The sequence below is a fragment of the Barbatula barbatula genome (assembly GCF_947034865.1).
Source record: "Barbatula barbatula genome assembly, chromosome: 19".
NCBI lineage: Eukaryota > Metazoa > Chordata > Actinopteri > Cypriniformes > Nemacheilidae > Barbatula > Barbatula barbatula.
In genome coordinates, this window is record NC_136782.1 from 14,056,012 (window position 1) to 14,068,718 (window position 12,707).

General features: G+C 38.0%; 1 protein-coding gene across 1 annotated transcript; it reads right to left on the reverse strand.

Annotated features, from left to right (window-relative positions):
- Positions 1 to 322: 322 nt before the first annotated feature.
- On the reverse strand, positions 323 to 11,159 carry tlcd2 (TLC domain containing 2; the record flags this gene model as incomplete). The annotated part of the gene is made up of 3 exons (XM_079480644.1): positions 323 to 706; positions 10,938 to 11,020; positions 11,123 to 11,159. The coding sequence occupies 3 exons, from the start codon at positions 11,157 to 11,159 to the stop codon at positions 323 to 325; spliced, it is 504 nt and encodes a 167-aa protein (XP_079336770.1).
- Positions 11,160 to 12,707: the final 1,548 nt, after the last annotated feature.

A 12,707-nucleotide genomic window follows, 5' to 3' on the forward strand; every position in this document is an offset into this window, starting at 1 on the left:
TCTTTTGAGTCGCTATATAAATCATGCATGAATAATTTTGAGCATGTGTAAATGCATTATCTGTTTAGACGTGTGTAAACCTGTGATAGCCACCATAAAAACGTTGTAGCACAGCTTGAGGTCTACATGGGAGGCATTATGGCTACAACTTTTAATCTTGTCAATATTAGAAGTAAGGCCAGCAGGCTGATATCACCAAGTTTTTTTTCTAACCATATAAAATGATGGACGTCAGTCCAATCAGACACAGTAAACCCAAAGAAATAGTAGCAATTAAGCAGAATTGGTTCTAGCTAGTGAGAGAAGTTGAAGACACCACTCTTTACATCTCCTTATCTTTCTTCATTTCCTTCTCACGGCTTGATTTCATAAAGTCGCTTCTCATCAGCCGGTAAAACAGCACAATGTTCATGAGAGTCATGATGGCCAAACCCACGCTGCCGACGGTGTAGCTGATCAGGGGGACGTGCTCACGGTTCAGCACCAGCCAGCGGGTCATCCATGCCAAAGTGTTAATGCGAAACACTACGTAGGTGCCTAAGTTAATCATGCTGTTCACACGGTAGAATGTACTTTTGGCCAGGCTGGCCATGCGGAGCACTTGCCTGAGGTGCAGAAAGATGGAATTGATCTCCACTAGCAGCGCAACGACAGCAAAGCCCACGTACCGACAGCTCAGCACTGAGATTCCAAAACATGTGATCACCTGTAAAAAAGATTGAGACGTCTCTCATGACAAAGCTTCTGCTAGTGAAAAACCTGCACCTTTATCAATAGTTTGTTATCTTTCAAGTGTATTTTTAGACACTGTTGTTTTAGAATTTTGATGAGCTTATTTTGGACAAAAGAGATTTATTTTTAAGATTTATTTGAGGAGCATTGTCACTTTTCTGTTTTCTGCACATCAAAAAAGCAACATCTCAGTTTGGAGGACAGAATAAAAGTTGTTTCAAGATATTCAGTTTTACATTGAACAAGCATGCATAACTGACAGCGTTTTAATTTCTATAGTTTTTTCATGCTAACTGATACACTATATGTAAGCACATAGAACAACTTTATAAAACATTATAACATCATTATTAAATAAATATTAAATAATGATATCATATTTCGGAATCGAAGATAAATTCCAATTTCAGAATCAGAATCAAAAGGTTCTTAATAGAATTTTTTTTTATCAAAATTAGAACATAAACATTTCAATTCCTCTTATCAATTCCTGAGTGCACACTTTCAGAAATGTGCATGTGTTAACTTGTGATCTGCTGATATCTCAATAAAAGCCCTTATGGAATTTATAGTAAAGCACAGTAATCATAAATTTACCATAGTTGCCTTATGTAATAAATCGGACAAGCATGGTTGCCATGTCTATATACACAAAACAGTGCTCATAAATATATATGTGTTTCCAAACCATTAATAAGAATGGGAATCAATAAGCAGAATCTATACAATTCCAACAATATCAAATCATTATTATATATTATAATATAATTATATCAAAAACATTACAATGAAATTTTTTAGTTATTGCAATCGTTACACTAATAGCTTTAAAATAATACATCAATGGTTAGTCCTAAATATGGTAATAACGCTCTGTAAACAGGCTAAATGTTCTTCTGCCATTTCATTCCAGAGACAACTCCTCCTTTCCAATGCTAATGTGCAAAAACAGATGAATGTGTCTTCTGTAGCACTAAATAACAGCAGAAGTGACTGAGGACACGGACACAAACAAAAAGACTCTGTTTATCCAGTCTAAAGCCAGCATGACAATGGCCATAGTGATCCCAATGTGTTGACTTTAATCCTGCTCAAGTTCTGGACTTAAACAAACCCTAGTTGTAGCTTTACTCGTAGACCAATACAACTACCAATAGAGTTTTGTTGTTGAAGCACCTTTTCGTTAAATATCATAAAATCATTTGTTGAATTTTATCAAAAATTGTCTCATGTCATTAACATCCACTAGGTGTCAGTCTGTGTCTATCATGAACCCACATTAGTCTAAATCTTGTACTACACAAAATTAAATTTCGCGCTAACACTGTTTTAAAATGAATTCATCCATGAATAAAACAGACCATGGCTGAAAGTGTACAACTTAGTCTATTGAATAATCATTATAGTGCAGGTCAGCAATAACACAGTAGTTCACATGAACACAACCCACTCGTTACCATTTCAGCACCTCCTGAGCTCTTCTCCAGACAGGCTCTCGGTGTGCCAGTGGTATGCGTTTCAAGCTGCCATGTAATGTATGGGGGTGCTTAATTGTTTGAGGTCTAAACAAATTCACATATGTTTGAGGACTGCACCAAAACTAACCATACAAACCCTCCAGCCACATAGGTCTTGCTTTACAACAGCTAACAAAAGAGGTGGCAATCTGTTTCCAGACCACAGACTATAGTAAACAGTGGTTGAATAAAAACATTTGTAACTTTATTTATAGCAATCAAACTAAAATAAATGGCAGCTTTGTTTAATGGGATCGTCAGCTTTGTAAATATGATTCCTGTGAACAACCTTTACTGATCGTCTCTGATTGCAAGGATCGGATGATGATTATAAAATAAGGTTTGGGTCACCATGGCGATATGAAAGAAAAGAGGATGACCTTTGCTCTTACTCTTGCTGAGGTCAAAAGAGCTTCTTACACAAGCTTCGACCTGGGTCAACGTCACAATTACATCTGTTATCTTTCTGAAGCCCTGTTTCTCCTTGACATCTAAATGTAATTCAAACTACCAGAAAAGAACATCATAAAAGTCAGATAAGGCTGGGAGAATCTCTTTATGAATATACGAGGTGTACTTTGTATACATTCAACAGCCATAAAAGCACAAATATATGTTCTTCTGCTTACAAGAGTGAAATTTAAACTTCGAAGACTTTCAACTGCGGCCAACTAGGTTTGTCACAAAGTCAAAATGTTTGCCGTTTCACTTTTAAAAGCATCACATTACAGTAAATTACTTGTTTTGTCTCAGATGCTGCAAGGCCACGGTCAAACCCATTTTGGCCGGGCGAATCTAGGTTCGATGTTACAAAGGAGGAAAACACCTGCGGCATTTCTCACCGTCAGAGAACAAGAACATTGATCCCTTCCGGCCTAATGCATGCCGACAAAAATCAGAGTCAATCTGCATAGGCAAGCTTATTCCTGTAATCCGTCTGCAGCCATGTTTATAGAGCTTTGTGTGCGTGTTGTGTCTGTGTGAATAGGATTATATAAGCCAAAGCATGGCAGTGAGTAATACTAAAACAATGCACGTGCTGATGACACCTAAATATTTAGTTGTTTTCAACCAAAACTTATTTTCAAAAGCATGCATAACAAGTTGAGGTAATAGTAGCATTACAATAGAGGAGACATGAAACTAGTAATGGTCCTAGTAATTATAAAAACCTATGCCAGCTATTGAAAAAGTCGAAAACACACAGACACACAGTGTACATACTTTGTGTAGCTTGTTTTCAAAACAGTTCCCTGCGGGGTAAATTATCACAGCTAAGATCTCTGAGTTTTCTATATGGAAAACAGAAACCCTAGAGACGAAGAACTGGCAATTGGCATGAGATTAAAATATTCCTCCAAGGTACTTCAATGGGGGAGCAGTAGAAACCTCTTTAACCAGTTAATCTGGTTCCAGGTGAAATTCACTCGACAGCTTTAGCCAGCAGGATCATATGTGAGGTTTGTGATGAATGTTGCAGCTCGGTGAGAAATAGAGCAGAGATGCCAATGCTTCAGGGCCACATGAGAGGAGACTGGACAGGTGGACAACAGTGAGGACACACATGCTCTGATGCATACGAAAACATGCAGGCACACAAGCACATGCAAAAGTGAGGAATTCTACATTTTCCGCACCACCAAAGCTCTGACACATCATTCTAAAGTCAAATTCCGATTTAGTCAGGTTTCATGTTGACACCAGGCCAAGATTGTGTGAATTTCCTACTCTACACAAAGAGCTCCCGTATGGCTTCAAAAGCTCAAGCGCTTGAGTCATACTTAAACAAGAACTGCTATGATTCATGTGTGTTTTATTGTCCTTTTCAAAGCCATGGTTGCTATTAACTGCATGAAAAAAGTAAGAAAAAGGGAGATAACGGGTAAAGGAACTGTGTCTGTTACACAGCAAAAAGCATAAAGATTTAAAACGTTGATGAGGAAATGACAAAGACATACAATGTCTAGGTCAAGTCATTCTTGAAGTAGTAACTATATACACAAACAGAGCACTGCGGTTCCTGTAAAGAACATCCTCCAGATTCCAATCGCAGTAAAAACAGACACTGAAGGCAGAGGAGGAGCAGATGAGGCGAGAGAAAGAGTGAAACTGGGCTGGGAGATGGTGGTGAAGCTGGTTTACGTATGTGGAAATGAGAAATGAAGGCGTTGATCGAACTCAAGAGGTGTGGTAAAGCTTGGGCGTCATGGGATCAAAGAAACATGAAGACATTTTGTGTTTATGGTTATCTGGCTTTCCAGTCCACAACATTAAAACTATATCTAAAGTAACTCATTAAGTACTTTTATTCTAGAAATCACTATGCGAATCACAATCAGAGATGCTTAATTAAACCCCATTAGCACTTCAGTAGGCTGATGAAAAAATAGGTCAATACATTGTATTAATGAAAAGTTCATGAATTAGAAGCCGAAAATTTAAAATGGCAAACAGTTTGTTTTTTGAAAGTGTAGGTTTTTGGACTTTGTCCTGACCATGTCTGGGTAAACATTTCCACCGTGCTTCTCTTTACCATTTATAAAATGGCAGGAAGGGACAAAAGAAAAGATGGTAAAGAGAAGAACAGTGGAAATGTTTACCCATTTATGGTCAGCACAAAGTCCAAAAACCGACAGAAAAACTACACTTCAAACAAACCAGAAAAGACTAGTTAAGGTGAGTAATGTCATGTATATATTAGAAACAAAACTGCTGAAGTCATCGTAACAACTGAATTCATAAACTTGAACATGACATTTTGCATGCATTAAAACCAGCTTGGTATTCCCACTCAAGAATTCCTGTGAGCTTTAAAATAAATAAGTAAATAAACACAGGCGTCGGAAAAGGATGCCAAAATTTCCAGCGTCGGTCAACTATTCTTGTTATATGTCCATCGGGTTTATCTTTGTTGACATCCTCTGACTGAAAGACAAAACTAAGAAAGCCTCATCTTCATTCCTTCTGGACATTGTGAAAAATAAGCCCTGCCCTCACACAACTGAACTAATCTGTTCCCAAACTAATCTGTTCCCAAACTGTTTATAACAGACCAAGCTGTATTTATTTATATTTAACAGGGTTTACCCCCCAATACTCTCTAACGATGAATGATAAATGCGAGCTTTCATCCTTTGGGCACTGTGCTTGGCATCATGCATAAACACATGCACAATACAGTTTCCGTGGCAACTGTGCTTAAATCTACGGCGTTAGTATGCTGCCAGTACTCAAGACCCACTTTGTGATAAAGGGAATTTAAAGGGAAGAGAAGGGATTTTAACCTTCAATAAATGTAACATCAATAGCCTAATGCACAAAGCACTAACAGCATACACATTTACAATTTAAAGCACCGAATTCTCCAAAATAATGTACAGCGTTGATACTGACCAGGGTATATGCAGGAATCGTAGAGATGAATTTACTACCTTTTACTACCTTTTTCACCATCTCCAAAATATTTTTTGCTACCAACACGACATAAAGCAGCAGCCCTTTTTTGAGGGGGTATGCAAAGCACCACTTACTACTTACTATAAGGGTGTGTTCACACCAAACGCGAATGAAGCATTAAGCGCGAGTGATTTACATGTTAAATCAATTGGCTTGTTTGAAATGAGCAAAATCTGCGCAGAACCGATCCTGGGTGATCACCGCGAAATGCATGACGGTTAGAAAAGTGTCAGAGTCCGCCTTGCTCTGATGTCATGCTGACGTGTGCCAAAAATATCTCGCGACGGCGAGGCGGCTGTGTCGGATTGAGAAGTCGAGCGCAGTTGCTCTACACCGACTGCGCTACTCAAAAGCATGATGGGAAACGACTGACTGACGACACAGCTTCATGCTCATTGGCTGAGAATGTCAACTGATACATTATCTCTTCATTCTAGGAATTAGATTACGCATCTGTTTATTTATATTTACAAGCAAACTAAACAAAAACGACTGTTTAGTCATTATGCCTCATCTTTGTGAGGTTTCATTAGATTAGATTTAACTTTATTGTCATAAAGCTTTATTGTCATATTCATCTGATAAGTGTCAGGGTCTTAAAACAAGGGAAGAAATTCTGAAGAATGTTTGCTACAATACAGCTTTGATTTGCGTGGTATGGAAAAATACTATGGACGTGAAATGGTGGCAGAAACCAGCTTGTTATTAAATATGATAAACATTTGTTATGACCTCTGTCTCTCAAAAGTAACTTGCTATTTACTTCACTTACCATTTGTTTATACAATCCTTGAAAATGTCTTACATGTTGTTGTGTAAGCTGTTTATTTGGACATTATTTGACAGTTCATTCTGTGATTATTTAATAAACAATAAAAACAGTGGTATTTCGATTACATCCATTTCATCTGCGATAAAAAACGCGACCGCGATCTCCTCCATTGTTCACGTTTGCAAGCAACAAAACAGCGGGATTCAGGAAGTGTCCGAGGTTTTTTTTGACCCCTCCCTTTACTGCAGCCACCTACTCTCGCCTACATTTCAGGCGCATCTCAAACAAGCCTAATGCAAAGACGCGATGACCTACTTGCGGTGCGATTCGCGCGATTAAGGCACAAATTTTCGCCAAAATTCAGATTTTTCAACTCGCGAGATTCGCACCTCGTTAACCAATCAGGAGCTTGCTCTAGTAGGGCCGTGAGCGAGCGGCAGAAGGCCCTCCCATGACGCGAATTCGCTTCTGTAATGCCAGTCTTTAAATGACAGGTCGTCAACCCAAGTTCGCGAAAACTTACATTTCCCCATTTCACACTGTAAATTTGGTAGAAAATAGAAGCAAGTGCCTAATATCAACTGAGGCAAAAAGTTGTTGGCGTCGCTGATAGCCTATCAACCACGGAACTCTACACAGTTTACTTCTACGTCATTGCTATCAACTCCGACTCACTCAGGGTCTTGTTAGCCCCGTATATATTTTTAAACTAGGCTAGATGAAGATAAAACACGGAGACACAAATATTAAGCAAAAAATGGAAACTCATTATATATTGGGGTGGTGATGAAAAATTGACTACCAAGTCAAATTGCGTTTGTTACCTTTTTACTACCTTTAAAGGGCCATCATTTTGGTATATTCTTTTTACTACCTTTAAAGGGCCATCATTTTGGTATATTCTTTTTACTACCTTTTACTACCGCGCGGGCACCGTGCTGACTGACATGGGTATTATGTCAAGTAAAGTTGTCTCCCTGATGTAACTTTTAGAGTTAGAATTATATTTTTATCAAATTGATCATTGTAAACTGTTATAAATATGATCTTGTTGTTAGGTTTCAGTATGACAGATTTTTTATATCAGGCTATTTTTCCTTTGGTTCAAATGAGTCAAAATGGTCAAATCTTAATTTTTAATTGAATATATTTTTTACTTATTTCATCACAAAAGCCTTTTATGGTATTATAGGTGTTCCCAGCCCTGCAGCATTCCTACCCTCATTCCATACGCTACTGTCAACTTCATCTTGATATCCTGTCTGACCTCAAGCTATTTTATAAAACAACAATAAACATATTAGGTAAAGCTATTAAAAGGCAGATCTTCCAAGAAGTTCCATTCAGAAAACCTAGGCTGGAAATAAATGTCCTGTGAATTTCTTACTAGGAAAAGTGAGATCTTATTTACGAGTGGGTTGTTATGGATGAGGTAGAATGCTGTTTTGAAATGTGTGGGAGGTGAATGTGGGAGTACAAATGGAGGATCTCTCGTGATATGGGTGGAGTCTGTTTAAGACAGTGTAAGTGGGCTCTTGGTTTAGAGGGTTCCTACTATAGGGTCCTGGAGCTCATGTGAAACATATGTGGACCAGATGTGTGTAAAATGCTGAACAAATGTAGAAAAAGAAGCAAGGCACCAGCCGCAAATACACCCGAGTGTAGAGCCAAGTGTTTCCCCCACTTGCACATTCTTTCCCTCTCATACACATTATTTCCTCCTCCACTACCCCACATACTCATTCCTTTCTCTTTAAACAGAACAAAGATTGCTTGTAACCTTTGACCTACTAGTTTTATATTGCTTAATTTCTTAAAAAATACTATGAATTAAATTTTAAAATTGTCCATATGAATCACAAAATTATTTCATAGGCAACCTCTCTTTCAGAGTTCCATGGGCGTTTTACGACAATTGACTTGTTTACCACCCACAACAATAAAAGGTTTCAAGGAAAGTCACTGGATCACGACGGCAGAGCTGGATTATCTGGTTTTACAAAATTAGCATGACACTGTAACTGTCGCTTAACAGCATCATTACAGTCATACAGTCAAAATCTACCATTGAGAAAATGCTCACGTTTCATTTCTGAGATTAAATGACCCACCAATGACCCCTTAAACTGCGTACACAGCCAGCAATTCTGTCACTGTGTAATCGCGAGTCTCTTGCTTTGAGGGTGTTCAAAGGCGTTCCTAAACAAACACTGCAGTAACAGACGAGAGATAACGTGAGCTCCACTGCTTTGCTCCTACTGGTTGTTGCTCCCAAAAATCGCTCATTATTTGCATAAAGTTGAGTAACTCTCAACTTTGTTAAGTCACTAGACACGCCCACTTCCTGTCGGCAACAGTCACTGTAGCTTGTGTCGCTAAGGAGGAAAAGTTTCACGTACAAACGACAGCGTTATCAAAACGATCTGCATTTATACGGATGCAGGAAAACAAATAAAAACGATCTATTATGCATACCAGGCCCATCCGCATATACTGTTTTAATCTAAAAGCGCTTTTAATACACTTTATTGGCGTCGATGTGTGTTTATAGCAGTGTGTTACTATGTCGCCGCTGGTGTAGGGGAGCAGTAAACAGTGTTGTAATGTAACGAAGTAAATACACTTAAGTAATTTTTGGGAGTATCTTTACTTGAGTCTTTATATTTCTGCAGACATTTACTCCACTACATATCCTGAACAAAATGTATACTTTTACTCCGATACATTTCCCCCAAGCATGCTCTTTACTACAAAATAAAAGCATAGAAACAGAACTGAAATAGACAAGTCAGCGATCCTGAACCATGACGTGTTCAACAGAACAGATTTGTTCTAGATTTCTCCTTTTATAAAGTTATAAAGTAAAGTTATAAAGATGTTGTTTCTGAACTTGTATTTTGATAGTTTGGCAACATGTTGTTCTAGATTAAACTACTGAGCTTGAGGCAGAGCGTTTTCAAAGTTGTGAATTTTTATGCAAGCACCATTATTTAACATAAAAACATTTTACTTTTCTGTAAATTTACTTTCTGCTGGAGAAATTACAATAAGTATGTCACGTGGCACAAACATGCAGCATGGAGGCCGCCATTTTTGTTTGAGGAATACTCGCGCATGCCTACAGACTGAACGCGTAAAATGCATGCGCATTATGTCATCGGTTTCGTATTTTTGCGTTTTCGTATTTTTTTTACAGAAACGGCATCTTTTTTCGAAAAGTTGCATTTTCAGTCCCATAAAACGCTGCTTTCGTGTAAACGGACAGTCAAAACGCATAATTTTTTGCGTTTTTTGTTGAAAACGGTCTCATGTAAACGGCAGAAGCATGCAGGGTGTGTATGGAACAAGTGTGTCTCCTCTGAGACCAGCCGACTTTAATTAGCAAACTCAATTCTGCTAAGTGAACGAGGGATGAGAGATATTTGCTCTGTAAGGCTAAACCGAGTAGGGTTGAGGTGGTCCACATAAAAGAACATGTTATTGGGTTAGTTCAATGCTTTTCCCAGAACCACTTCTGGAAACTTCAGCATTCCCAAAAGTAAAAGCCAAAGAATAACACATACAAAGTTTTGTTTTTCCCTTCACTTCATATATACTTACATTGTTGGATTGACTTTGGGGTTTATGGTCATTCCTGTGTTATTTATTCATGGCATGGCAAAGGTTTTTCCACCGCAGAGGGCCCAAGAAGTGATGTAAGAATGTTCACACAGTGACTTATTTTAATTTTTATTGTATAAAAATAATTAAATCTCTGCTTTTGTGTTCAGCAGAATTTTTATTTTGGGATCAATTATATTTATTATAGGATAAATTGTGAGTTTTCAATCAAAACCAGAACTAAAAATACATTCAAAAATTCACCTGCTTACAAGCCACATTCCATTGCAAGTTTGTGCAGAGTTCAAACTAAATTTCTTCTATTATATTTTTGCCCAAAAGGTTGACCGTGTAGAGGAAAAGGTCTGACAGTTTCTCACACTGCCATTAGGAGTCTGGCAGCACATTTTCTTTGGCCACTTCAGTGAATGAGACCCCAATAAAAGAGGGAATAACAAAAACAGCAGCAGCAGGACAGAATGAAGCTGGCCACTTTCCCCTCGACAAATTGTTGGGGACGCACACAGCTCTGCAGTTCCCATTTAGCAAATCAACTAAGACCCAGAAATCCTGCTGAACATGAATCCTCCTAACTTTTGTTATCAACTGACCTTCTTTCAACAGCCTTTAACCTAAGGAACTGACACTCAAAGACATGGCGGTCAGACAGGTTGGACTATTTGGATACACCAAAAAGGTGCCCAATCAGGTCTGCATAGTTTTAGTAGACAAGTGACAGATGAATAAAACAGAAACTGCTTTTGGAATGATGTTACTGTTAAGCACCAAAGGCTCATTCTTTTCTGCAAGCAAAACAATGTCAGAGGTTTACGTCTGTGCTACGTTACATGTCTCCTTACCACTACGTGATGGAAAAGGAGCTCCCATGATTGACCCATCTTCTGATTGAGAACCATATCGAGGAAGTCATAAATAAAATACCCTGAAACACAAAGAAATTTAAACTGTTAACAAAATGGACTACGTAGCTTATCGACAGGTTTTTCGGGGCAGCAGATACCATGTCAACAATTACGTTGGTTACCAAGATCAGTCAGTTCCAGAAGGCTATTTATATCCATTTCCCAATATGAGGGTATCCATGGAGACAGCTCTTTAGAAGGGTGGAGGTTCAACACCGCAAATGAGGTATAACATATGAGACCTCATTAATGTTAATGTACTGATTGACAGTTTAAATATACACACCATTTCCCATTTACCTTCAACCTGTTTGCTTAGTTCACTTTATATCGGTGGAACCAGCAGCACCAAGCAACAAGTTAACATGGTGCTGTTGTACACAGCAGCATGTATACTTTAGAATACTTTTTAATTTCCTTTTGCTCTATTTTATATAGTAATTGGGGATATATCTAGATTTATTGTATATTTGTTTTACCTGTTTTTCTGTACAGCTGCTTTGATACAATGTAAATCGTAAAACACGCTATAGACAAAAACTTGAATTCTTGTACCCAAACAGTTCTTGGCCACCTTTGACTAACATAGTAGGAAAAACTGCTTCATAAATGACTTTGTTCGGTTAAACACAAAAGATATTTTGAGGAATGTTGGAAAGCAAACACTTCTGGAGCACTATTGACTACCATTGTAATTGTTCCTACTATTGTAGTCAATGGTGGCTAACAACTGTTTAGTTAGAAGCATTCTTCCAAATATCTTTCTCTGTTTTCATCAGAACAAATACATTTATCCAGATGTAGAGGGTGAGTAAATGTTGACAGAATGTTTTTTTTCGGGTGAACGGTCCCTTTAACTTGAACAGTTAAAACAACTTCGGCAGGTTACATAGATACCAGTGTTTTGCTCAAACTGAGATACATGTTCAGCAAAAATACCATGAATAGAAAGAATTAAAAAGCCCACGGTCAAGGCCCATTCATGATAAGTCATGTGACTTATGGGGGTTAGTGCCTGGGACGGATCATAAAGCCATCCATTGATTCTGTAGCTATAGCTACTTTATTGCCAAAAGCATGTGGGATTCCTGGTATTTGCCCGTTTAAATAGTAGTGATCTACTTATAGGCTAGAATAAACTTTCCAGAAGACACAACAGTGAAATGGCTAGAGCAATGCAAAAATAAACATAAATGCAAAATAAAATGCATACGTAATACTAATAACTTTATTAATAGCTTATAACTAATAATTATACTAATAACTATTTCTAAATGTGATGTAATGTGGTGACAGAGCTTGGTTTGTCAGTATATTTTTAAATGTATCGCTAACCAGGGGCGGTGCTAGGGGTGGACTAAGGGGGCTGAAGCCCTGAATGTTTTCAGTAAAGCCCAGAATGTTTTATTACAATGCCGTGTACTAATCACTTCGGGGCGGTTTCAGTTTTGCATCTTTTGCATGTCTACCCATGGACAAACGTGAGTGGGTCCTTCTCCGTAAAATTCATTTCAAGTGTCAAAATAAAACACTTTTCCGGCAGCTTCTGGGACATGGTAAGACGCGTGACAAGTAGTACTGACACTACATCGAATCCACCATTTGCCAAACTACATTCACATCACATATCAGATCATACATTTATTTTCAACTAAATAAAGAAAATATTTGAAAATGGCTAATTATGCTAAATAAACAAGTGTGGTA